Source organism: Diabrotica virgifera, chromosome 6, assembly GCF_917563875.1.
Source record: "Diabrotica virgifera virgifera chromosome 6, PGI_DIABVI_V3a".
In the NCBI taxonomy this organism is placed as follows: domain Eukaryota; kingdom Metazoa; phylum Arthropoda; class Insecta; order Coleoptera; family Chrysomelidae; genus Diabrotica; species Diabrotica virgifera.
The window spans coordinates 60,337,696-60,365,524 of NC_065448.1; the positions used below are offsets into that span (position 1 = coordinate 60,337,696).

The window sequence follows — 27,829 nt, forward strand, 5'->3', positions numbered from 1 at the left end:
TGAAACTGCTGAAAATTCAGGGGGTTACTTTGAAGGATTAAAACGGGATGAAAACAGCTTTTTTGTTTCCGGCAACATTTGACATCATAAAAAAAAATTTTAAATGCAAATGTTGTAAAAAACATAAAAATTTAGGTATATAATATTTTCAACATAACTTTAAAGTTACCGAGAAAAATCAAGAAATCGTCATTTTGTCGATTTGTTTTGTTTTTATTTTTAATTTCTGTACAAATTCTTTGAATTTTCGTATTTTTCGTGTATTTCTCTGTATTTTTTGTATTCCTCTTTTATTTTTTTTATTTGTCGTATTTTTGTGTTCTTCATGTAATTTTTTATATCTTCTAGTATTTTTGTGTGTTTTTCGTGCATTTTTCGCATGTTTACTACTTTTATTATTTTTCGTATTTTTTTTGTATTATCTGTATTTTTCGTATTTTTTTTTATTTTTCGTTTGTTTTCGTACTTTTCATGTACTTACCTCTTTCTCGTATTTCTCGTGCATTTTTTATTTTTCGTATTTTTAGTATTTAGTAGATCAGAGATGCCGCACAGAGTAGTAGTGGCTTTTTATTGAGACCTATTTTTTTTTCGGGCAAGGGGATATGGCCTGTATCACTCACTTTCTAGTAAAACTGACCGTAGATGAAAACTCAAAAACATGTTAATCACCACTGAATGGATTAAATGTTTTCATTAGTCGCAGATAGCAATTTAATTAAATTATGTTAAAATTGTTTTGCGATAGTGATCGAATTGATTAATTTTGGAAAATTAGTTGAATCAATCTTTCGTACATTAAAGTACACGGAGACAAAGGTTCCACTTTTTTATGTTTTTTTTTTCTCTTTGCGATTTTAATCAATTTTTCACTAATTAAATTTAGGATCTGTTTAACTTTTCGCTTGAATAAATTTACTTGACCGTTGCTTAATACTTTGTTTTTTCAAATTTAGTTTTTTTCAAATATAAATGTGTAATTTTCGTATATTTCTTACCTAGTCTTCGTGTAAGTTTCGTATTTTTTGTCTTTGTCGTATTTTTCAACTTTCTGTGGAACTGTCACTTTTGTCATGTCATCGTTTAAGAGTCCCGATATCCTCGTCACTTGCGACCATACAGTCAACATGTGAACAAGTCGATTTAGAGCTCAAATGGTACCTAGAATGGTACTAATTCCTAGATCAAATATTTTGAACATCTATGTTTAAGTTCACATATTTCATCTATGCTTCCATGACGGATTACTTTTAAAGGGTTTTTACCCATATATTTTTATAACATTTTATTTTGGCGGTTAGCATGTTAGATCACGTTAGTATAACCTACAACTTTTTTTAAAACCGTAGTCATGATTTTAAAAAGTTTGCATTATCTTATATTCATTTTAGATAAGTACTGATGATGATTGGTCATCCAATCCAAAACTAGTTCTGTGATGTATCTTCATTTGGTCGATGTTTTTGTTTTTTTTTTAATTTTTGTGAAAGTTAATAAATTTTTCGTATTTTTCATGTGTATTTTTTGTGTTTTTCGTGTTTTCTTCGTATTTTGTGTGAGTTTTCGTAAGTCTCGTATTCTTCATGTATTTTTGGTGCCTTTTCGTATTTATCGTATTTTTTTTATTCATCGCAATTTCTAATTTTTTGTTTTTTATATTTGTTCATTGTAGAATGTCAAATTTTGATATTCGTTCATATTTCATGTCGGTATAATGGTGAATACTTACCTTAATGAGATCCAATTTAAAAATTATATAGGCCACCATAAGTAACCTTATTTCTATGACACTGGGGCAGCATAAAATTTAGTTCACAATGCGTCGTTCCAATGTAGTTAATTAGTATTGATTATTTTTAAAATGTGTATTAAACTTAGTTTTTATGATCATTTCGAATATGTAAACGGATTTTGAAAATTTCAATATAGAGGTTGTTGTTTTAATTTCAAAATTAATTTATATTTTTTGTTAACCAGGTCCTTAATTTTTCTCACAATTAGTAGCTGGCTGGTTTAGGTTTTAATGCGACATTTTTGTACCAAATATTAAAAAAATATACAAGATGATTTTTAAGTTATTGATCCAGAAAGAAATGGGGCAAAATCGATAAAACATCCTGTAAATCGGTTATACAAATCGGTAAGGCAATAAGTTTAATATATCTAGAATTGCATCAGTGACCCCTATTCACCATTTAAGTTTTTCCGGTTCCCAATGAAACACCCTGTATAATAAAATACTTCTGTCCATATTTCTAGTGCGATAATTTACCTTGATGTACTGCGAATGGTATTTTTTTAGCATCTATACGTTTTTCTATCTAACATAGCTCTAAATTCAAATTAGTGTCCCTGTCAACGAATTCATTTTTTATTTCTTTGATCTTTCAGCTTCGCAAATATACACCGGACGGGCTATTTCCATATGTATGCAAATATTTAGAAATATATTGTTGACAGAATATTATTCGTAGCTGAAACAGTAATATTTTATTAAACCATCCTAATTTTTTGTGAAAATAGCTTTAGGCGGTTAGGCCAGTTGTTAATATAAAGTTCTAAATATGTCAGCTTCCACTTACATAAAAAACTAAAAAAAAAATATCAGGAAAAAGCACAATTTACAGGCAAAGTATATTGCAAAACTCTGCTGGTAGAATTATATGTGATATTAAAGAGCGCTTTACCGAATGGGAAAACTAAATAACATAATTATTTAAATATGACCAAAAAAACTATGAAGAAATGCCATCTAGCAGAGATAAAGGTCCACCAATCCAAATCTCAGAAGTTCAGAAGACCAAGCGAAGCGAACGAAGGCTTCAGGTATTGACGAAACACCCACAGAATTGTTACAACTATTAGGTAATGAGAGTATTGCGATTATTACCTCCTTATTTAACAAGATATACAGCATCGGAAAATTACCAGACAACTGGTTAGAATCAATATTTGTAACTATTCCCAAGAAAAGGAATGCCAAACAGTGTAGCGACTATCGACTTATCAGCTCAATGAGTCACACGCTCAAAATTTTTATGAAGAGATTGCATTCTCGCATATACAATATTTGTGATGGGATAACTGGTGACGAACAATTTGGTCTCCGAAATAGTCTAGAGTCAGAGTGTAACTACAAATACAACAACTTTGGTTAGCAGTGTAGGTCAACACAAGATTTGACGCAGCTGTCAAATGTCAAAGTCACTGTCATTTATTACCATTATGAAAGCAAACTGCAAATTATTATTATATTTTAAAATTCTTTACCAACAAACTTTATATCCTTTTGGAATCCTTACAAAATTAAAAAATGTCTCATACCTTAATTATTTTAATGCAAATTCTCTTCTTCACGAGTCACAACAAAACAAACACCTTCAGGGGCAATCAACAGGTGTGGATTCCATAATTCAAAGGGCTCTGGGACACTGGAAACAAAACATCATGGGACAGGAACGAAATCGATGAATCAAGACTTAAACTTCATACATAAGACAGAAAACAAGGGGCAACAATGCCGGTTTGTAGAACTGCGTATTTGACTCATAGGAGTATCCACTCGATTTTACATACAAATCCATTACTATGTGGAAAAAAATCTTCTTAGAGCACTCACTATATATTCAGATCTTCATAGCTTTACAACACGACCATTCTACATTTTACTGGCGGTGCTACGAGGGACTACGCCCTACTTCAAGCGAGACCAGCCGAGGAGAAGATGCTACCACCTCGGATCTTAAAGCTGGACTAAATTGCGCTTCGCTCTGAAGCCACAAACAGGAAAAGTACGACGTAAGTACCGAGCGATTTTGATCTTTAGGGATGCTTACTTGACAAAAACTCAGTTACTTTCAGTTGGACTAAACCATTTTTTCAAAGGGGGGTTAGCATTTTGGACGAGTTCAATAATTTTTTGAAGGGGAGTAGGGGTAAAAATCTCAGCTTACGTAATATCTCCTAACTTTTGGAAATCTTCAAACAGGGACGGTTTAACATATTTTATGTGGGATATAACATTAACAAATTGGAAAAATAGATGTACTTTTTGGGAATTGGATATTAAATTAATGTTGGAGTTTTTTCAAACGCTACAAAGCCTCCGCGCAAAAGAGAAACCTGGATAAGATTATCCAGTTTTCGATAACAAACAGAAAAAAATCCAACATGGACATCTTAGGTGTGACAGGACAACAATATCAAAATATTTAGATAATGGCTAGTGGGGATTAAACAAAAAAAAGTCGTTAGGGATTGGGCTAGCGTGCCATCAATCGCCAGACTCTTTAAAGTCGAGTAGACTAAAATGTTTATTGACTCTACTAAGAACTGTAGGTGACAAGAGTTTCTGTGTCTTGGGAAAGAAACTAAACTTGTGCCCTGTGTGGACCTCGCTGACATCCACAGCAGTAACACAAGCGACATACCAGGGCAGACACAGCCTTATCACCTCGTTGCCTAACCGCAAGCGGTTCTCAAAAACTTAAAAAAAGATGACAGATATACATCTGCCCAAACTCAGCTAACACCTAGCGAGTTTCACGGGACAATTCGGCAACGGTTCTGTAAAATGAGGATTTAGGCAATCTAGTCTAAATACCTCAGTGAGACAAAATCTCACCAACAACTTACTTCAACTACTCATTCAAACAAGACAGGGCTAGGCAAAGGGGTATATGACAACAACAAGGACTAAAATCAAAACAATATTAACAAGGGGGGTACGTGTGACAAAAATAAAAAACCAAAAAGACTAGTATACTGGGTTCAAACGGGATATCGAATTTTTAAACAAGACTAAGGGAAATTGAATGCAACACATGATATAGAGAACACTATATCATTACGTTTTCAATCAACAGTCCAATCTAGGACATAAGAACCTTTCATGAACGTTCACTAGACAGCTCTTTCATTTTCAAATCACAAACTGGGGGAAGACTTCATTTTTTCAAAACAGGGGTTGGGCTTTACTTTTCAAAACTGGTGATAGACTTACTTTTCAAAACTGGGGGCATTTCATTTCTCAAGGCTGGGGGTGGACTTTATTTTTCAAAACGGGGGGGCTACTTTTTCAAAACAGGGGATCAAAGCAACACGCGAGGGGAAGACCAAAGGGACATGTAGAAAGTATGACAGTTCTGACGAACAACCGCCTCCATTTATCGATCGAAAGCATGCTTCACCTGTACTCAACGCGGCCAGATCCTAACCTCACCAGCTTTGTCACAGCTTCTGCTCTTGGCCTACTTTCAATCAACAAAGAGAAGAGAGGTCAACTAACTATTCGCCAAAAAAAATCTAACTCCAGCACGGACACGGGCTAACAGACAACACGGGCTAACAGACAACACGGGACAACGGCCTCTAAAATTTCCAGACAAAACAGGGATAGAAAAACAAACAAACAGGCAACAGGGGGCTACATTATCAGAGACTTCTAGACATACAAGGGGCTTACAAACACAAACAATATTGAAATTTGGTTCCTATATGAGCTCACACGGGATAAGATATTTCTTGCTCCGACTACTAAAGAAAGTGTTCACAGATAGCTGAACAACACCTCCTTCATCACGAGTATTACACTTGTGACATGTCAGATACAAAAAGACATACTTCATTCACGGGGGGACTTCTACTACTTCACTTCACGGGGGGGGGGAGACTTCAACTACTACTTCACGGGCGCTCTTCAACTAACCTCTGGCATCCTTTTGACACCTACAAAGATAGATTAGTCAAAAAAAAACAAGGGGGGAGGCTTCTTCACGGGCTAACCTCTACACTTCATCAAAACAGTTATTTTCAAACAGTGTCGACAGAGAACGCCGTCTTCAAACAGCGACAGCTTTTCTCCTGGCTGCTTGAAAAAACAAGGGGCTCTACTTCTTCTTGAATAAGTGGGGGGCCTCTCCACGGTTTCCCCCTTCATTTCTTCATGGGACTACTTCTACAAGGGGTGACTTCTCAAGGGGATGACTTCTCCAACTAACCTGCGGCATGACATACACCAACAGAGATAGGCTTCGCTGGAAAAACAAGGGACTACTCTCACAGACAATACGGGACTAAGCTCATACACGGACCATACCAACAACATTACACATCTACTCAAACGACCAAATCAATAAATCACAAAAAACGATTATTCTGTAAAAAACTGTTGATCTATAGGAATACATGCAAAAAATACAACATACTGTTATACTTCATAAGTGGATTCAATATTCAAAATATTTAACGTTACTTTTTACCAAAATTTTCAAAAAAAATTTACGTTACTTTTTATTCAACTGTTTGTCTATATATTTCATCAATATTTTCAAAAAAATCAAATCAATGCTTTCATCATGGGTACAATATCAATACAATACAGTTAGTAGGCTACAATAACATACAATTCTGTTCTACGATACATACAATACCAGTATACATATGGGGTTACAAGTTAAATACACTATGTTCTATGAAATGGTACATGCTCATACAATCAACAGCATGACCAAATCAACATCACAACAAAATGTGTACATACTTACACCTCATTGGAAAAACTATTAACATTCTGCAACAAAAACTACACAAGAATGGGCTCTTTCATGGGGACTAACAGACTGAAACAGTTTCGGGGGCACTAAAAGACATGAAACAGTTTCTGGGGGCAAGACAAGAGGAATCTGGGCTAAACTACATGGGAAGACTGGGGCGATATTTACTCGGGGTCAAACTTCAGGGTAAACGTTAGAAGTGTAACATTAAGTGGGGGGTGGCTAAAGACATTGGGGACTGGTAGATAGGCTAACTACTAGTGGAACTGGTATACAAGCTAAACTTGTAACAGTGGGCATACAAAAAACAGGCAAGAGTCGAGCTTCCATGTTATCGGAAACACCTGTACCACACACTGAGATCGGGTCGCCCAAGGGTACGGGCTCTACCCCAACAGTTGTAGTACAAATGAGACCGAAAGGAGGCCAAATGGACATGGTAGTGGGAGCATGCAAATGGGGTCTAAGGGAGGCAAAAAAAATACGGGCTCGACACGTTGGGTGCCAGTTGAAGCATTCAACTGGACAAGACAACAACTGGATACTGAAGGAGGCAGAAAAATGAATCGGCCCCACGTTGGGCGCCAGTTGATGCGTTTTACATGTCTGCTCTTATGGGGACAGGGATAGACTATCTACTAAGATACTGGGGGGGTCGGAATGGGGCTAGTAGAAGGAACAGACACGCAAACCTTCATGCGAACGATAGCTCATTTGTTGTGCGGTGGCTGGGTCGTAGATTCGTTAAGGGGGGTAGGAGGGTGTTAACATGACTAAACTACCATAACCAAATACAAAAGGGTACTTACTCAGACTAGAGGATTTTTCTACTATTTAACAAAAAGGACGCCGTTCGAAATAAATCCTCTGGTTCATATATGCGTACTTACAGGACATTTTTCTTACTTACGGGTACCAAATTGGGGGACAATCATCATCGATTCCTCTATGGGGTTAAACTGGGCTACTTTATCTCATTCTGTTGGCATCTATGCCATTTCTTTCTTCTACTCTACAACTTACATCATTTATATTAGAATTTAGTTAAAATTTTTCCAAAATAGGGGTCACAGAAAACAAATAAAAGAAGGTACATTTTACTATGTTTATTTTAATTATTTTAGACCTTTAGAAACTTTATTTCTCCTTTAAACAAAAAAATCTATATTTCCAAACATCTTTTTTTAAATTCTTTAAACAAAAAAACAGGGAATGATTGACATTACTACAGGATAAAAAAATCTTCAACTTTACATTATTTCAATACAACAAAAAACTTCAACTTTGCATTATTTTAATACAAAAAAACTTCAACTTTACATTATTTTTCTATCAAAATTAAATACAACAACTTTGGTTAGCAGTGTAGGTCAACACAAGATTTGACGCAGCTGTCAAATGTCAAAGTCACTGTCATTTATTTCCATTATGAAAGCAAACTGCAAATTATTATTATTTGTTAAAATTCTTTACCAACAAACTTTATGTCCTTTTGGAATCCTTACAAAATTTAAAAATGTCTCATACCTTAATTATTTGAATGCAAATTCTCTTCGTCACGCGTCACAACAAAACAAACATCTTCAGGGGCAATCAACAGGTGTGGATTCCATAATTCAAAGGGCTCTGGGACACTGGAAACAAAACATCATGGGACAGGAACGAAATCGATGAATCAAGACTTAAATTTCATACATAAGACAGAAAACAAGGGGCAACAATGCCGGTTTGTAGAACTGCGTATTTGACTCATAGGAGTATCTACTCGATTTTCCATACAAATCCATTACTATGTGGAAAAAAATCTTCTTAGAGCACTCACTATATATTCAGATCTTCATAGCTTCATAGCGAGGAGAAGATGCTACCACCTCGGATATTAAAGCTGGACTAAATTGCTCTTCGCTCTGAAGCCACAAACAGGAAAAGTACGACGTAAGTACCGAGCGATTTTGATCTTTAGGGATGCTTACTTGACCAAAAACTCAGTTACTTTCAGTTGGACTAAACCATTTTTTCAAAGGGGGGTTAGCATTTTGGGCGAGTTCAATCATTTTTTGAAGGGGAGTAGGGGTAAAAATCTCAGCTTACGTAATATCTCCTAACTTTTGGAAATCTTCAAACAGGGACGGCTTTAAAATATTTTATGTGGGATATAACATTAACAAATTGGAAAAATAGATGTACTTTTTGGGAATTGGATATTAAATTAATGTTGGAATTTTTTCAAACGCTACATTTATAATTACACAAGAAACCTAAAAATACATTTTTCGAGGCAAAAAAGTAATTTTGAATTTGCTAAAAAAATTGTTTCACCCGGACCCTTCTGATTTGTTTAAAGGGGACATTTTTGAACAGGAATCCGCAAAGAAATCGAGTCAGAAACATTGATGGACAATACACGGACATGGATACACATGGACTAATATGGAAAGGAAAACTAATAATATCTAATTGTTTTTTGGTTGCTGTATACTTTTCTGTAAGTTTTCCTGGCACAATAAATAAAATATAAATTCATTGTGTATTGTTTTGATGTCATTATCAGTATATTTTGAAAACAGCAGTATTGTAAATTGTTACTGAGAATATTTTAAAAAATTAGGAATTTATATTTTGAATGCTAATGAAGTTTTTAGACATCTTCAATTTTGTAGAAAGGAAACTGAGGAATTTAAAATAAATAATCATAGTACAAAATGCTAATTAACATGTTATCTTTTCTACATTAGTTTCAATGCATGGTGTTTGTTGCAAACTTATTAAATCTGAAAATTATTTGAATTAAATGCACATCTGAAAAGTACTCCTACTTAACATATAGTAGAGAGGAAATGAATATAAAAAATTCATATGACAATTTTATATTACAGCTTACTTAATTTCAAAATTAATGATTAGTAAGTATAACAATAAGAGGGGAAACTCTTTACAAAATTAAATTATCAGAGAGAAAAATGACATTTTTTTATGTACAACCTGTCTGAAGTTTGGAGTGAGTTTAGTGCAACTGAGTCTCATTAGGGAGTTGAAATATTCATCTTAAGTGAGATCTTTACCGATTTTTAATAAAGTTCATTCTTGATAAAACGGCTTCGCACACATAAGTTGAGCCAAACATAGTACACAATTTCATGGCCAAACATTTTCAAAATTGCCAAACACTAGCTATATTTTGAATTTATTGACGGTCCGCACAAAACTAGCTCACGGTCCGGATGCGGACCGCGGTCCGCTAATTGGTGACCCCTGGTCTAGAGGGTACTCGGGAAGCCCGTTTTTGCATGCGCATACTCTTACAAAAGGGCATTGAGTTTAGGAAAAATATTTACGTATGCTTTATAGATTTCGAAAAAGCCTTTGATAGAGTACCACTTACATTATTAATTTAATGCTTGGACTTTGTTGGTCTGGACCCGTACGGCATTAGATTATTCAAAAATCTTTACTACACTCAGACCGTTTGTATTAAGTTGGACCAAGAAGTTTTAGCTAAAATTTCTATTTAGCGTGGTGTCAGACAGGGATATGTTATGTCACCAACATTGTTCAATGCCTACACTAAACTAGTTTATGATGAAGCGTTAAATAATCGTCACGAAGGTATTACGATCGGTGGTTAAATCATTAATAACATCAGATACGCAGATGACACCGCCATAATGGCGGAGAGTGTGGAAGACCGTCAAACCCTGTTGAACGCTGTAAATAACGAATGTATTGCAAAGGGCTTAACAATGAACGCAAAGAAAACAAAATGGATGGTGATCGAAAAAATTAATATCGAAGACTCAGTACTAAAATTAGATAACAAAATCCTGGAAAGCGTGGAACACTTTATAGCTGTGTAGCAGGATTGACCGCAGCGTTGAAAGTGATGAGGAAATTTCGAACAGAAGACAATTTGCACGAAAAAGCTTTATTAGCTGGGGTTCTGTACTGTGAAGTAGAAATCTTTCATTGACCTTACGTCTAAGAGTACTGAAGTTCTACGTCTGGTCCGTTTTGTCCTATAGATGTGAAACTTGGACAACGATGAACCTCAACAAAATGCATGCGTTCGAGTTGTGGTGTTACCGTCGCATGCTTAGCATGCTTAGAATCCCATGGACAGCATACCTGAGACCTAAATATCGCTTACTCTGTTTGATCATTCAGGGCAAAATCGAAGGAAAACGCTGGGTTGTAAGAAAACAATTGTCCTGGCTTAATAACATTAGACAATGGACAGGTCGAATGGTCTAGGAATTGTTTCATATAGCTGCCGACCGAGAAACATTTCATCAGCTTGTTAATACAAGACAGCCAATGCTTGAGAACAAGCACGACAAACAAAGAAGAAGATGTCAGCTGATTTGTTGTAGATGTATAAAATATAAGTTCAGTTAGTCACATTAGCATTAGCTAACATGCAAAAGAAAAAAACTTATTGTGCTCTTGCCCTGGAGATGGGTTTTACCCCTTCTCGAGGGTGAAAAATATATTATGTTTAAAGTAAGTCCGGAAGTGGATAAACTGACTAATTAGAAGCAACTTTTATTCTATAGCGTTTTTTCACTATATTTTTTTGGTAGTCAATACTTTTAGAGTTATTTGCTAGTGAGTATGTTTATTTCAACAAAAGAATCACGTTTTTAATTAGACGGTTTTTCGCAAATAACTCAAAAATAAGTCTTTTATAAAAATTGTTTTCTCCACAAAGATATAGCTTATAAAAAAGTAAAAAAGTGGTGTATGTATGACGTCTCTAGACCCAACAGAAGTAGAGTTGTAGCTAATGAAATATAGGTTCATACTCACCAAATTCCAAATCGAATAATTCAACGTGAAATAACCACAAATTGGAGCTCTTTTTGGAGAAAACTCATTACATACAACTTTTTTAAAGTGTATGAAAATATTTATTTTTATACACTTTAAAAAAATTTCTAGAATTAAAAGTAAGCAAGTTAGGCTCGAAATATGGTTGGTCCCTTCTTTTTGGTAAAAAAATAAAAATATTACCCCCCTAATTATCTTCTCAAATGAAATTAATCATTACCGCTTCAAAACTTGCTTTACTTATGAATCATTTATATGATCTGTAAGTTTTTTCGGTTGGTGCTTATTTTTGAAAAAAGAATGGTTTAATAGTAAAATTTTTAAATTTTAATTTTGAGAAAATTGCTTTTTTTAAAAATAACTTTTTTGATGAGTGATTTACTATAGTAAAATAAGTTCTATTTAAAAAAACGAAAACTGGTACGTTTTTTATACTTCCAGAGGTAAATCGATTCTATCAATTGGACATTTCTAGTATCGGTCATAGGCGTCCGTTTCGGGTAGAGCAACGGCTATTTATCGTAGAGCTCTTTTTCCTTTAATTTTTAAACATTTTTCACTGGATTATTAAATTGTAAGGTATTCTACTATAACAATTTACTCCTGCTTTAAGTCGGTAGGAAACACCATTTTCTAAAAAAATCGATTTGAAAATATTTCATTTCTTGGATGTGAAAAAAATTGTCAAAAAAAGTTGCATTTTACCGACTTAAAGCAAGAGTAACTTTTAGTACAGAATACTTCGTAATTTAATAAGCCAGTGTCGACAACGCCCAAAAATTTAAGACAAAAGTTGACGTGCCCAAAACGGACGGCTATTATGACAGCTGCTAGAATTGAAAAAATTAATTCATTTCTGGAAGATAACTAAACGTACCAATTTTCGATTTTCTGAACAGTTTTAAAGCAAACTTGATTTACCAAAGGTAGAGGTACTCGAGAACACCTGTTGAATATAAGACAGATAATCGAAAGATCTAAGGAATTCAATATTCTACTGAACATATGGTTTATAGATTATCCTAAGGCGTTCGACAGGGTCAAATGGATATACTTATATACTTATGGCGAATACTAAAAGAAGTAGGCGTGTACCGCAGCACCTTATTTCGCTTATAACTGAACTATACGAACACACTACTGGATTAGTTAAAGTGCTAGACACACTTTCAAACGAATTCCATCCAGAACGGGATGTTAGACAGGGATGTATACTATCTCCTCAATTAGTCAATATATATGTATATGGGGAAACATATGAGAATAGCACTTGAAGGATGGGAAAAAGGGCATCTCAATAAATGGTCATAAAATAAACAACCTACGTTTGGCAAATGACACAGCCCTTCTTGCTGATATGATAGTCAAGCAGAGCTGATTGATCTTAAACGACTGGTTGAAAACGAAAGTCAATTATTTGGTCTACAATAAAACAAAAATATCAAAGAAAAAGATCATGATAGTGGTTAGACTACATAACAATCATCAACATATGTCATAACCACCATTGACCGGTTTGAATTTGTGAGCTCATACTTATATTTGGGATCATTGATCACACACACAGGAGCACTAAAGGAAGAAATAAAACGTAGATGTGATCTAGCAAAATTTCTACAGCAAAAATGAGCAAAATTTGGAAGGACCGTCAAATTTCAAGAACGCTGAAAATGAGGTTGATCATCTGCTTAATGTTCCCAATACTGCCGCACGGATGTGAACCATGGACTCTAAGAAAATCGGAAAGAAGAAAGATAGAGGCCGCTGAAATGTTCTGTTGGAGACGAATGCTACGAATTTCTTTTACTGACCATAGGACAAATAATTCAATTTTAAGAAAGCCAAAAGTTAGCCAACGACTCTCCAGTAAAGTCCATCTCCAACAATTAAAATACTTTGGACATGTTATGAGAGCAAACACAGAAAACATGGAAAGACTCATTGTACAAGGAAAGGTGTAAGGCCGAAGATCACGACGAAGATCCCCAACAACATGGACCGATCAAATTACAGGAATATGCAGAAGACCTATGCATGAGTTAAGGAAATGACCAGAGACAGAGATCTTTGGAGACGGACAATACACGACATCACTTCGACGACTATAGGTACTCCCTCCGTGGGGTCAGGATTGAAGAGAGAGAAACAAGATAACTCGATTTATGCATTTTTTGAGTTGTGCCCCTTATCTTCCGAATGAGCAATATACGTTTTTCTTTTTTTGCTTGTTAGGGTGCTAGTCTTATCTCCGATCCTGCCCGTTTTATTCTGGCTTTGTACTCGTTGACATAGTCTCAAACTTTTCGATCCACATAACAGTAGTATAGACGGCGCCACGCCCTAAATAAATTAATAAAAATTTAAGTTGTTATTGAAAAGAATAGTTTAAAAAAGGTAAACATATATTACACAAACTTATACAACTAACTCTCAAAAAACTTAGTTATCTATGTGGTTCCTCTTCAGAGCCCCTGTCCCCGCACTTCACACTCGCAGGAGCTAGGATAAGGTACTCTTTGTCCTTGAAATTCTTTTGATGTTGAATTGTATACCAGCAAGTTAATGTGCGTTATCTTCTGCTCGCAAATCGTTTCAAAATCATTCTGAAGTTCCTCGAGACGACATTTGGCCTCTTTGCTAAAAAAAAGGTCAATATGAGATTCGGTTAATTTTCAAACTGTAATAGGCTTGGATCCCGCATACCAAAAAAAGTTGATTAATTTCAAGCTGAAAATTTGTTAATAGTTTAACAGTGTCTAGTCGGACAAACTTTGATGTACGGGAAGTTTTAATTGTGAAACAGGTTAAAAATTTGGAACCTCAGACTACGAAAAGTCCCATGTATTTAGTCGGACAGAACTTCCAATTGATTTGTTACCCTTTCATTATACTCTCATTAAAAAATCAGACTGCTATTCATTATCACCAACATAATTCACGTCATTTGACATGTTCTGCGTGTCGGACTTATTAAAATGCCTAGTTGGTGAAAAATACCAGTCTGATTTTTGCATGAGAGTTTAATGAAAGGGTAACAAATCAATTGGAAGTTCTGTCCGACAAAATACATGGGACGTTTTCGTAGTCTGCCGTTTCAAATTTTTAACCTGTTTGACAATTAAAACTTCTCCTGTTCCAGTGTTTCCATACATCAAATTGTGTCCGACTAGACACCGTTAAGCTATTAACAAATTTTTAGCTTGCTATTAATCAACTTTTTTGGTACTCGGGATCCACGCCTATAACATTTTGTGTCAGTATTAATTTTAACACAATGTATAGTTCGAGAGCTGGTAGACATTTTTGAGCAGGTATTTGAGGCAATCTGAAAATTTTTCAGAGAACTCTTCCATAAGAGCCTAACACAAAAATGCAGGCCTGTCTAGGGGGTAGCGCTCACTTACCCCAAAAATGGCTACAAAGGAAAAAATTGTTATTGCAAAAAATATATTCGAGGCGACTTATATTTTTTTAAGTAAATTTAAATATTCAAATACAAAGAAAATAATTCTAAGAATTCTAATTTGGAAATAAGCCACAATTTAACTTGAAAAATTAATTTTATTAATGTTTACCATGTTTGCCATGTACTTAAAGTACTCCTTACTATCATTTACTCGCACATATACACCAAATTAGAAGAAGAGCTGAGTGAAATTAAATTTGGATTCAGAGCAGGACTCGGAACGAGGGAAGCACTTTTTATCTTGCAAGTTTTAATACAGAGAGCCAGGGATGTCAACTGCGATGTGTATGCATGTTTCATAGATTTCGAGAAGGCATTTGATAAAGTCCCACATGAAAAACTAATCGATATGCTAAAACATCAGGACCCGCTGGTAAGGATATAAGACTCGTCTCAAACTTATATCTCCAACAAAAAGCAACAGTTCGATTCGAAAATGAACTGTCCGAAATCTTCACAGTCGAAAAAGAAGTTAGACAGGGGTGCATACTGTCACCAGCATTATTTAACATATACTCTTAAAACATCTTAAGAGAGGCCTTGGACGAATTAGAAGATGGTATTGCAGTAAATGGACAACTTATAAATAATATTGGATATGCAGACGATACAGTATTGCTGGCAGATAGTGCGAGGGGGCTCCAAAGGATCATGGATAATGTTGTAGAAGCATGTAACGAATAAGGCCTAAAACTAAGTTGTAAGAAAACAAAAATAATGATCATTAGTAAAAACACCAACATAAACGCCCAAATTACCGTAAACAATACACCCATAGAGAGAGTACAGAAAATTTGCTATAACAAGAGAAACATTTAAACAACAGATGAATGAAAATATAACCAACCTCACTAGTCAACCCATAAATATAAACGAAAGATGCCAAGAATTAAAAAGCAAAATAAATTAAAGAACAAACGAACTAATAGGAAAGAAAAATTAACAACAAAAAATAAAAACTGGTACGATTAAGACTTCGAAACAGACAGAACTCTAAAAAACTAAGTTAGAATGACATGGATTAACAACCAGTCAGAACAAAATAGGGAAGAATACAAAATAGCGAGAAGCAAAGCCAACGCAACAAATAAGAAAAAAAATGACTGGTTAAATGAAAAGCTGGAGGATATTGAAAAAGATAGAAAAAATCATAAAATAGAACAATTTTACAAAAAAGTCAGAGCAACAAAAAATACACCCAGCATAATAAGAAGTGGACTAAAAAACGAAAGACTCAAAACCGTGTTTGAAGACAAACAGATCAGCATAATATGGGAAGAATATTATGAAAAAATGTAATTCACTACGGAGGAAGCACACCGCGATGAAGAAGTAAGACCAATAATACAAGATAAAGACTAAGTAGAAATTCCCACAGAAGAAGAAGTACAAAAAGAAATTAAAAACCTCCGAAACGGAAAAGCAGCAGGAGAAGATGAAATAGCAGGGGAACTATTAAAATAGGGAGGAAGAGAATTAAATAAAGAAATAAACCAGCTAATACAACAAAAATGGACACAAAACAGAATATTAGACGATTGGAACAGAGGTATAATATTACTTATATATATAAAAAAGGAGATCGAAAGGAGTGCAATAATTATACCAAAACGAGTTCAGACCGGGAAGATCGACAATTAATTCCATACATACAGTGTAGCAAATAATTTAAAAATCGAGAGAATACATCAGAGAAATACTTCTAATATTAATAGATTTTAAAAGCGCTTTTGACAGAATTAATCCAACGAAAATGATGGAGCGGTAAGAAAATCTTAGAGTCCCTGAAAAATTAAGGCATATGCTTAATCGTGAGCCTGAAGAACATCACAACAAAGGTCAGTTTCAACGGAATAACTTCTAACGAAATCAATATAAACACAGGCGTGAAACAAGGCGACTATCTCACCGATAATATTTGACCTGATGTTGGAAGTAATAGTAAGGAGGACAAACTCTGCAAACAAAAACATTATTACAGATCAACTTCAACTAGTAGGATATGTAGATGATCTAGTCACCATAGTGAAGTCCAAGATGACACTTATAAAAACAAAAATTGGAATAAATCCTTTGTAACAAGTATAAAATTTTATTAAAATCCCTAAAGGGCTACATCAGAACAAAACGTTTTCGATTTTATTACAAAATCATCATCAGTATAAGACAGCCTGGATGCTAGCTGAGCCACCAAAGAAATATCGGGGTAATAACCCTTCAAATATAAAATGCATGCTTTATAGATGCATATTTACATAAAATGCCTTGTGATGGGCAAATGTCAACAGGAATAATGCCCTATGGTAAGGTATTTAACTTCCCAACATGTGGGATACAAAAAATTGAGTTGATTACATTTCGATGACTTTACGGCAACTCAAGTTGAGTTGCCGTAAGGGTTATTACCCCGATATTTCCTTGGTGGCTCAGCTAGCATCCAGAGTGTCTTACACTGATGATGATTTTGTAATAAAATCGAAAACGTTTTGTTCTGATGTAGCCCTTTAGGGATTTTAATAAAATTGTATACCTTTTACAAAGGATTTATTCCAATTTTTGTGATTGATGGTATACAGCCAACTACAGGAAAAATTTTCTTTCCTTGTGGATTTTTTAACTTGTAAAAACAGTTGAAAAATTAGATAGGGAAGTGAAGAGAATAGGGCCACAGATAAACCAGCACAAAACAAAATACATGACGATAGGGAAGGACGACACAACAAATCACAAATATCTAATAACACAGAATCATAAATTTCAAACTGGATTTACCTTTAGCTACTTGAGAGCAACAATAGGGAAATCCGGAAAAGAGAGAACAGAGGCAAGAATTCTGAAATGTAAAAAAAAACAGATGGAATGAATAGAAATCTGCTGAGAAGCAAGACCTTAGTAAGAAAACCAAGATGAACCTATATAAGACCTTAGTAAGACTTGTTGTTACATATCGGATGGAAGCATCAACGATTAACAAGAAAGAAGGGGATAGTCTTCTGAAAGTTGAAAGAAAAATAATGAGAACAATACTGGGCCACAATGTATCAAGAGCAAGAGAGGGAGAAATACGAATAAAAACAAATGCCGCAATTGAAGAAGTGTTAAAGAGAGAAAATATATAATACAAAAAATAAGAGAGATACATAAAATCGCTTCGCTTAGAATGGATATGACATACACAGAGACGCCCACAATCAGATATGTTGAGAAAGATAACTAACTGGACACCACTATGGCCTCGGTGTAGGGGAAGACCCAAAAGAAGATGTAGAAGAAGACATAAGAGTGCAAGGACAGGAAGAAATGGGAAAGAGTCACGACAACAGCAAAGACACACAGCAAGCTATAAAATGACAGAGGAGTAATTCGCCTCACCCAAGGTGAGGGATCAATCCCTATAGATCAATCAAGTTAGTAAAAAATAAGCCGTTTTCCGACATAAGGGAAAAGACGAGGTTTGACAGTTGAAATGTGTAGTATGAGATATCACAAAAGGGCTACCATCTTGGGATTCATCAATTTTTTAGTGGAACAATTTTTAAATAAACAATCAAAACGTCAAACTTAGTTTTGTGCTCATAACTTAAAAACTTGTTTATTTAGAGATTTGACTTCCACAGGTACCTTTTTCAGAAAAAAAAGATACATCGAATGAGATACGTTACATAAAAATCGGTTAATAAACAAAAAAATTATTGCAAAACAAACGACAAAATCGCTGTTTTTGAATATTGTTAATAACAATTTTTTTGTTTATTAAAATATGTTTAAATATACCTAAACTAAAGGGCATTATGGTGTCTGAATGCGGTGCAAAAAAATGGTCCAGATCTGTTAAACGGTTTTTGCAAAATTTAATTTGTTTATAAAATTTATTGAAAAACGAGTCAATTTCTGAGGCTGGTCCAGTTAATTTAGCTAAATGTATCTCAATAATCCGGGGCTCATTTCCATCGCTAAGACGTATACTAACAGCCTATGAAAGAAAAATTAAAAAAAAATTACATGTAGGTACACAAAATTATTTGTTAATAAATAGCAGTTTTTAAGCTTATAAACAATTACAATAATTTCGTAGAAATTAAATCAAATTAAATGGCCATAAAAATACGGAAAGCTGATTAAAATACACAACTTCTAAAAAAAATTTTTAGGTCCTACGACCCTTGGGGTTTGAGATGGTCCCCTTTTTTGAAAAAATCACTGTTACGTTAATTAAAAACACTAAGAGCTGAAATTAACGAATCTTTTATAAGAAAAGTCAATGTTTTTAACAAAGTTTTTAGCAAGAAAAAATGTTAAAAATTGTTTAAACAGGAGTGTTATAAACGAAGAGTATTTTGCGGTCCGACTAAAGTAAAAAAATAGTGGGCGTAACCGAATGAGCAGAAATTCGCACACTACCATTCGCTACACCGTTACAGCTCATTTTTAACATTGACAGTATACCGGATTTGAAGCTTAATATTATACCGGTATATATTTTGGTAAAAACTTTAATTTTATGAATATGATCCTGTTGCACATTTATTTAGTAGAATTATATTTTAAATAAATGAATTTAAAAAATAACAATAAAAAGGCCACTTCAAAAAAGTTTTATACATCCCTTTAGTTGCATTTTTTGGATAATTTTGCAGTGAAAATAAGATAAATGTTATTATTTTAATGTGGTACCATAGATAAAATAAATTAGTAAACTTATAGTATAGGCCATTAAGTATAGGCCATTTTTTCCGGGCGCTCTATTTTGAATCCGTGTGTAGTCCAGGCTGTATCGTCGACCCCGTTAGGTTAATTATTGCGATTCGTATTTTTGGACAAACTTACTAAAAAGAAAAGTTCCTTATAACAAATCCAGGGGCACCAAGAGGTACCGCGGTCGGAAAATTGTTTAAACAATTTTTGTGAGATTTCGTTAGTTTCATGTTTAATTATAAAATTTGGGTGACAAACTGTTTAGTTTATAATTTTAATCAACGCAGCATTAAAACATAGGCCATGAAGAAGTTTTCTGGAAAATTTTAAGACAAAATATGCAACAGGAAAAAAGTTACGCGACCTTATAGACAAGTGGCACTCCCCCAAAAAAAACGCTCATTTCTCGAGATACTAACCACGGTTGGTAAATGGCTAATTTTGGTCTTACTTTATATTTTTGATGGTGCTGAAAACGAAAATGGAATTATTTTGAATTTTAGATGGGGAAACATTTTCAAAATCGCAATTTTACCCTAAAAATAAAAAAAAAGAATAAAATCACGTTTTTCTTAAAATTAAAAGTGACACCATTTTTTTTTTTTTTATAAAACATTTTGTTCTTTGTACTTCAGAAAGTTGAGAAATATATACTATAAAAATTTCAGAAAAAAATATTAAAATGGAACTGAGTTGTAGCGAGTGAAACGCAAAAAAAGTGATTTTATTTTTTTTTATTTTTAGGGTTAAATTGCAATTTTGACAATGTTCCCCCACGCAAATTTCAAAACAACCCTAATTTTCGTTTTCAGTACCATCAAAAATATAAAGTATGACTAAAATTAGCCATTCACCACACCGTGGTAAGTATCTCGAGGAATAAGCTTTTTTTGGAGTGTGCCGCTCGTCTATAAAGTCATATAACATTTTTCCTAATGCATATTTTGAATTAATTTTTTTTTTAAAAACTTCTTAATGAATCATGTTTTATTGCTGTCTTAGTAAAAATTATAAACTAAAAAGTTTGTCACTTAACTTTTTTAAGTAAACATGAAACTAACGAAATCTGACGACAAAATGTTTAAAAATTAACAACTTCTCTTTTAATGAGTTTAATCATTTTGGACAAATCTCATTGTTATCTAAATGCTTCAAAGATGACACAGTAAAATTTTTAAAAGGAAATAGAGCGACCAAAAATACAGCGAGGTAAAATTGAAAAATCATCAAAATTTATTTTTCGCATTTTTGCACAAAATTTGATTTTTGAACATGTTTCACTAATTCTAGAAAAAAATATACTCCATATTCGGATTCAGTGACCTCGAAAACATAAGAAATGGCCAAAATTTGTCATTCAACTTAAAGTTGATTTTTGTGGTCAGTATAACGTAGTTTTAGGGGTTGTTGGCGCTAGCCAGCCGTGCCCACGAGTCAGTCAGTCGACTACGCCCGCTATTTTTTACTTTAGTCGGAACGCAAAATGCTCTTTGTTTATAACACCCCTTTTTAAACAATTTTTAAAATTTTTTCTTGCTAAAAACTTTGTTGAAAACATTGACTTTTTTTATAAAAGATTGGTTAATTTCAGCTCTTAGTGTTGTTAATTAACGTAACAGTGATTTTTTCAAAAAAGGGGACCATCTCAGACCCCAAGGGTCGTGGGACCTAAAAATTTTTTTTGAAGTTTTGTATTTTAAGCAGCTTTCCGTATTTTTTATTGCCATTTAATTTGATCTAATTTCTACGAAATTATTGTAACTGTTTATAAGCTTAAAAACTGCTATTTATTAACAAATCATTTTGTGTATCTACATACGTGTAATTTTTTTTACTTTTTTTTTAATAGGCTGTTAGTATACATCTTAACGAAGGAAATGAGCCCCGTATTATTGAGATACATTTAGCCAAGTTACCTGGACCAGCCTCAGAAATTAGCTCGTTTTTCAAAAAATTTTATAAACAAATTCAATTTCGCAAAAATTATTTATTAGATCTGAACCATTTTTTGCAAACCATTTACACACCATAATGCCCTCAGGTTTAGGTATATTTAAACATATTTTAATAAACAATAAAATTGTTATTAACAATATTTAAAAACAGCGATTGTGTCGTCCGTTTTGCAATAACTTCTTTGTTGATTAACCGATTTTCATTTAGCGTATCTCATTCGATGTATCTTTTTTTGTCTGAAAAAGTTACCTGTGGACGTCAAATCTCTAAATAAACAAGTTTTTAAGTTATGAGCAAAAAACTAAGTTTGACGTTTTGATTGTTTATTTAAAAACTGTTCCACTAAAAAATTGATGAATCCCGAGATGGTAGTCTCTTTGTAATATCCCGTACTATTTATACATTTCAACCGTCACACCTCGTCTTTTCCGTAATGTCAAGTAAAAACCTAACTTGATTGGCCTACTAGGGATTGTAATGCTTAGTGAATGAATGAATGAACCCTACTGATTCTTTAGCAGTAGGTACTGTACCTAAGACATAATATACCAACTCGTAAAAGCAAATGCACCAATTTAAAATGTAAACTTTAATTTAATTTGAATTTCGGGAACTATTTAAAAAACATAATATTAATTAGTTACCTGCACGTGCTTATTTCAAGTACTGGCCTTGGATAATTTTTTGTAGACATAACATACATTCGTTCGTTATTGTCACCTATTATACTGAGAGGTACGATCTTTATATTTTGTTCCGTTTCACACAGTCTGCAAGACTGGAAAGGTTCTGGTTCTTCAATTACTCGAGTTTGAGGTAGAGGACGACCAAATGCCGAAATCAACTTTGTACCCAGACTCTCATAAACTGTGTGAATCTCGTGTGTTGGATAGGTACTATCTTTATAACAAATACTACCAATTCGCTCTTCGCATCCTTCGTCGGCTAGCTGAAATATAATAAAAGTATAAGATAAAAACATGATGTAAAAAACACATTGATTTACACACTATATTAATATAGTAAAACCTGTATCAAAGGCCACCTGTTAAAAGTGGGCACCTCCCAAAAGCGGCGAATTCTACTAACAAACAGTTTTAAACCCGTGTTGAGATGCCCCTTCCACTTGCAAAAACTAAAAAATAAATAGCCCTGATTTATGAGCTATTTATGAGCTTTCACATTCCGCAAATTAAAAATTTTGAGCTCGTTTCACTGAGCAGGAATTTAATATTTTAGTGTTCCTGTGTATTTTAGTTAGTCCCACTACTTAAAAATAGGAATATTGAGCTCTTGAAATGATATAGTTTCGATTTTTGAGCTCATCCCCTTCACCCCCAAAAAACCCTTTAATTGATTTAACTTAACAGAAAAATGCTGAGAAAACTTAGAATATATTGTATTGCGGATATAATTCCTATAGCTTATAGGTATATTCTAAGAATAAACTATTAAATCACGTGCATTTCGATTATTGAGCTACAACCCCTTCGCAAGAAAACCACCCCATTTTCCCGGCTTAAGAGAGAGGTGTACTTAAAATGCATTAAATTAATTATTTGGCGACTGCATATCACTTAGCAACTTATGAGCTCCCAAATTCCGCGCATTTAGATCAGTTAATTACAATTTATTTTGTATAGTGCAGTCACTGAAGGTAAAAATCAACGATTATCTTCAATTTCGGTGAACCTTCATCGATTTTCACGAAAATTGGTCAGTGGTTAGAGGATACCCCAAGAATCAATGGTGATATGATACCACCTTGCGCCTTTACCCTGAGGGTGGATACTGCCCCTTCTGGGAGTGAAAATTATTTTATAAAAAATAACTACACAAATCAATAAAAGGACAAGTTATAAGCAAGATTTGTTATATAAAGTTATTAAAATAAGTCAATACTTTTTAAGTTATTAAAGATCAAAGATTTTAATTATTCGTGAAAAAAATGCATGTTTTGAAGCGGTTTTTCGTAAATCACTGAAAAACTGTAAGTTTTTACAAAGTCAATAGTAGTTTTTAAAAGTTAATAGTAGTTTAACTCGTATAGCTTATATTCTAAAAATATACTCTTAAATCACGCGCATTTTGATTATTGAGCTACAACCCCTTCCCAAGAAAACCATCCCATATTCCCGGCTTAAGAGAGAGTTGTACTTAAAATAATTTAAATTAATTATTTGGCGACTACGTATCGTTTAATAATTTATGAGGTCGCAAAATATACACATCTCAATTATTGAATTGCAATTTTCTTTCTATAATGCAGTCACTGAAGGTAAAAATCAACTATGACCTTCGATTTCGGTAAATCTCCATTCATTTTCACGAAAATTGGTGAGCGGATAGAGGATACCTGAAGAAACAAAATTAACAATAACAACTTACGGTTTTAGCCTGGGGTATATGTCACCCCTTCTCGAGGGTGAAAATTACTTTATTAAAAATAACCCCACAAATCGAGAGAGGGACAAATTCTAAGCAAAATTTGTTATATAATGTTATAAAATAAATCAATACTTTTTGAGATATTAAAGATAAAATATTTTAATTTTTGTGAAAGAAAATGCATGCTTTAAAGCGATTTTTCATAAATAACTCAATAACTGTAAGTTTTTATAAATAAGTTTTCATCACTAAAATTGAAGCTAATGTTATACTAATGAAAAATCCTTTAATATTAATTTAAAATAAGTTATAGGTAATTAAATATATATTTTTTTCCGCGACTATTCAAATCTAAGGATTCAAGCTTAAATAACGGGAAAGACATGCATTTTATTACAATTACTAAATACTTGTTAAATTACTTAGAAATACCTATCAAATGAGCTCCAGAAAAAGATGAAAGCACTCCAAAAAAATTTCCAAAAAAATGGTATTATTTTTTTTTTGAATAACTCTGTTAATTTTTATGATATCAAGCATATCCAACTATTTGAAAGGTAATTTCAAGAGCTATAAAACTGTATTAAATTAAATCTTTCAAATACTTAATTTTTTAGGATAATAGGTTAAAGGGCTCCAGTTACATTGTTCTCAAAAAAACTCAAATTTCGTTATCTATCATTTTTTACGTGTATCGGGTATTGTTGGAGTTATTATCAAAAGCAAATAATTTACGAAAATTTGAAAAATTTTGATTTTCTTAAATCATATTTAAAATAATAACTCCAACTAACAATACTCGATAAACGTAAAAAATTATAGATAACGAAATTTGAGTTTTTTTTAATTAGCAAAGATTTTACTTTTCTTTTGGTTTCTGTATGAATCAAAATAACGAAGATAGAAACGTTTAAGCCTAAATTTTATTTTGAGAACAATGTAACTGGAGCCCTTTAACCTATTATCCTAAAGAAATAAAGTATTTGAAAGATTAAATGTAATACAGTTTTATAGCTCTTGAAATCACCTTTCAAATGGTTGAATGTGCCTGATATCATAAACAGTAACAGAATTATTCAAAAAAAATTAATTTTTTTGGAAAAATTTTTGGAGTATAAATTTTGATGCTATCATATTTTTCTGAAGCTCATTTGATAGGTATTTCTAAGTACTTTGGCAAGTATTAATAAATGTTATAAAATGCATCTCTTTCCCGTTATTAAGCTTGAATACTTAAATTTGAATAGCCGCAGAAAAAAATATACATTTAGTTACCTTTAACTTACTATAAATTGACATTAAAGGGTATTTCAAGTAAGCAATTTAATATATTTTTTATTAGCTTCAATTTTAATGATGAAAACTTTTTTGTAAAAACTTACAGTTTTTGAGTTATTTATGAAAAATCGCTTTAAAGCATGCATTTTCTTTCACAAAAATTTAAATATTTGATCTTTAATAACTCAAAAAGTCTTGATTTATTTTAATAACGTTATATAACAAATTTTGCTTAGAATTTGTCCCTTTCTCGATTTGTGGGGTTATTTTTAATAAAGTAATTTTCACCCTCAAGAAGGGGTGATATATACCCCAGGCTAAAACCGCAATTGATTATTGTTAATTTTGTTTCTTAAGGTATCATCTACCCGCTTACCAATTTTCGTGAAAATGAATGGAGATTTACCGAAATCGAAGGTTATAGTTGATTTTTACCTTCAGTGACTGCACTATTGAAAGAACATTGCAATTCAATAATTGAGATACCTATGTTTTGCGAGCTCATAAATTATTAAACGATATGTAGTCGCCAAATAATTAATTTAAATTATTTTAAGTACAACTCTCTCTTAAGCCGGGAATATGGGATGGTTTTCTTGCGAAGGGGTTGTAGCTCAATAATCGAAATGCGCGTGATTTAAGAGTTTATTCTTTATATTATACGAATTAAACTACTATAAACTTTTTGGTACAAACTTACAGTTTTTCAGTGATTTACGAAGAACCGCTTCAAAACATAATTTTTTTTTTCACGAATAATTAAAATCTTTGATCTTTAATAACTTAAACAGTATTGACTTATTTTAATAACTTTAAATAAAAAGATTTGCTTATAATTTGTCCTTTTATTGATTTGTGCACTTATTTTTTATAAAATAATTTTCACCCCCAAGAAAGGGCTCTATCCACCCTCGGGGAAAGGTGCAAGGTAGTACCATGTCACCTTTGTTTCTTGAGGTATCCTCTAACCACTGACCAATTCTCGTGAAAATCGATGAAGGTTCACCAAAATTAAAGGTAATCGTTGATTTTTACCTTCAGTGAGTGCACTATACAAAATTAATTGCAATTTACTGATCTAAATGCGTGTATTTGGGAGCTTATAAATTATTAAATGATATGTAGTCGCCAAATAATTAATTTAATGCATATTAAGTACAACTCTCTCTTAAACCGGGAAGATGGGGTAGTTTTCTTGCGAAGAGGTTGTAGACCAATAATGGAAATGCACGTGATTTAATAGTTTATTCTTAGATTATATAAGCTATATGATTTATATCCGCAATACGATATATTTTAAGTTTCTCAGCGTTTTTCTCTTAAGTTAAATCAATTAAAGGGTTGTTTGGGGGTGAAGGGGATGAGTTCAAAAATCGAAACTATATCATTTCAGGACCTCATAAATAGCTCGTAATTCTGCCGCAAAAATAAATTCAATATTCCTATTTTTAAGTAGTAAGGGGGGGCTGAAAATTCCTGCTCAGTGAAACGAGCTCAAAATTTTTAATTTGCGGAATATGAAAGCTCATAAATCAGGGCTATTTGTTTTTTAATTTTTGCAAGTGGGGGGGGGGGGCAGCTCAACACGGGTCAGTTTTAAAATTTCCCAAACCGATTTCTTCAGTTAGTGTGTGCCGAACTTTAGTTAGTGTGTGCCGGTGTGGGTCTTAAAATAAACATATCCAATACAAAATTCATGACAAACCTAGCACCTAGCGGAAATACCAATATTTGGGACAATGAATTAGAGCTGGTGGAAAAATACGCATACTTTCGACGCGAAATAAAGATCGCAAGAGACAACTAAACATGCGAACTACAGAGTAGAACAAACCTATCATGGGCAACCTATGGAAAACTCAAATACATATTTAAACGCGATATACTAATTTCTTTAAAACGTAAAATATTTGACCAAGGTGTGCAACCTGTGATGACCTATGGTGCCGAAACATTGACATTGACAGCTACAACTTCTTAAACGCTGCAAATAGCTCAGGGGAAAATGGAAAGATCAATGCTGAGTATATCGCTTTATGACCGAGTTAGAAATGAAGACTTAAGACGAAGAACAGGAGTTATCGATGTAATTTCCCGAATTGTCACACCAAAAGGGAACTGTGCCAGACACGTCGCCCGAATAAGTGATGAAAGGTGGACAAACAGATTACTTGAGTGGAAACCGAGATTAGACAAAAGAAGTAAGGAAAGACCCCTACTCGTTGGACTAACGATCTCAAGTAAAGGACAAGAATGAAGTAAAAGTCAGACTTACTCTCAATCTTTATTATAACTTCCGACGACCGGTTTCGCTCTCTAAAATTTGTAGAGCATCTTCAGGTCAAAGGTAACAAGTTACAAAATGCTACAAATAAGTTGTGCACAACTTATTTGTAGCATATAGCTTAATTTGGCTACTGGCAAGTCAATCGCCACGTACTTCGTAGCTCCGAACAAATCGTTTGATTTTGTATAACATACTAATTATTAATTCATTAGACATAAACTATCCTATTAAGTGCAATAAACTCTACAAAAAGTGCTAATTAGTCAGTGTAAAATTTGCAATCTAAAGTGCCTTTTGGAACAGTTTTTGTGAGTACATTTTATCATATTCGTAAACCTTATCAGCATATTCACAGTAAAAACTTTACAATGCCTACGTCAC

The 27,829-nt window shown here is 33.3% G+C and overlaps 1 protein-coding gene across 1 annotated transcript in view; it reads right to left on the bottom strand.

Moving 5' to 3' along the window:
- Positions 1-13,762: 13,762 nt before the first annotated feature.
- Positions 13,763-27,829, bottom strand: part of LOC114333709 (protein spaetzle 5) — a 28,392-nt gene continuing 14,325 nt past the window's right edge. Inside the window, exons 2-3 of the mRNA XM_028283656.2 lie at positions 22,140-22,444; positions 13,763-14,015 (exon numbers count right to left, since the gene is read on the bottom strand). Of these exons, the coding sequence (XP_028139457.1) occupies positions 13,841-14,015; positions 22,140-22,444 (480 nt within the window). The 3' untranslated portion in view covers positions 13,763-13,840. The remainder of the gene's footprint in view (positions 14,016-22,139; positions 22,445-27,829) is intronic.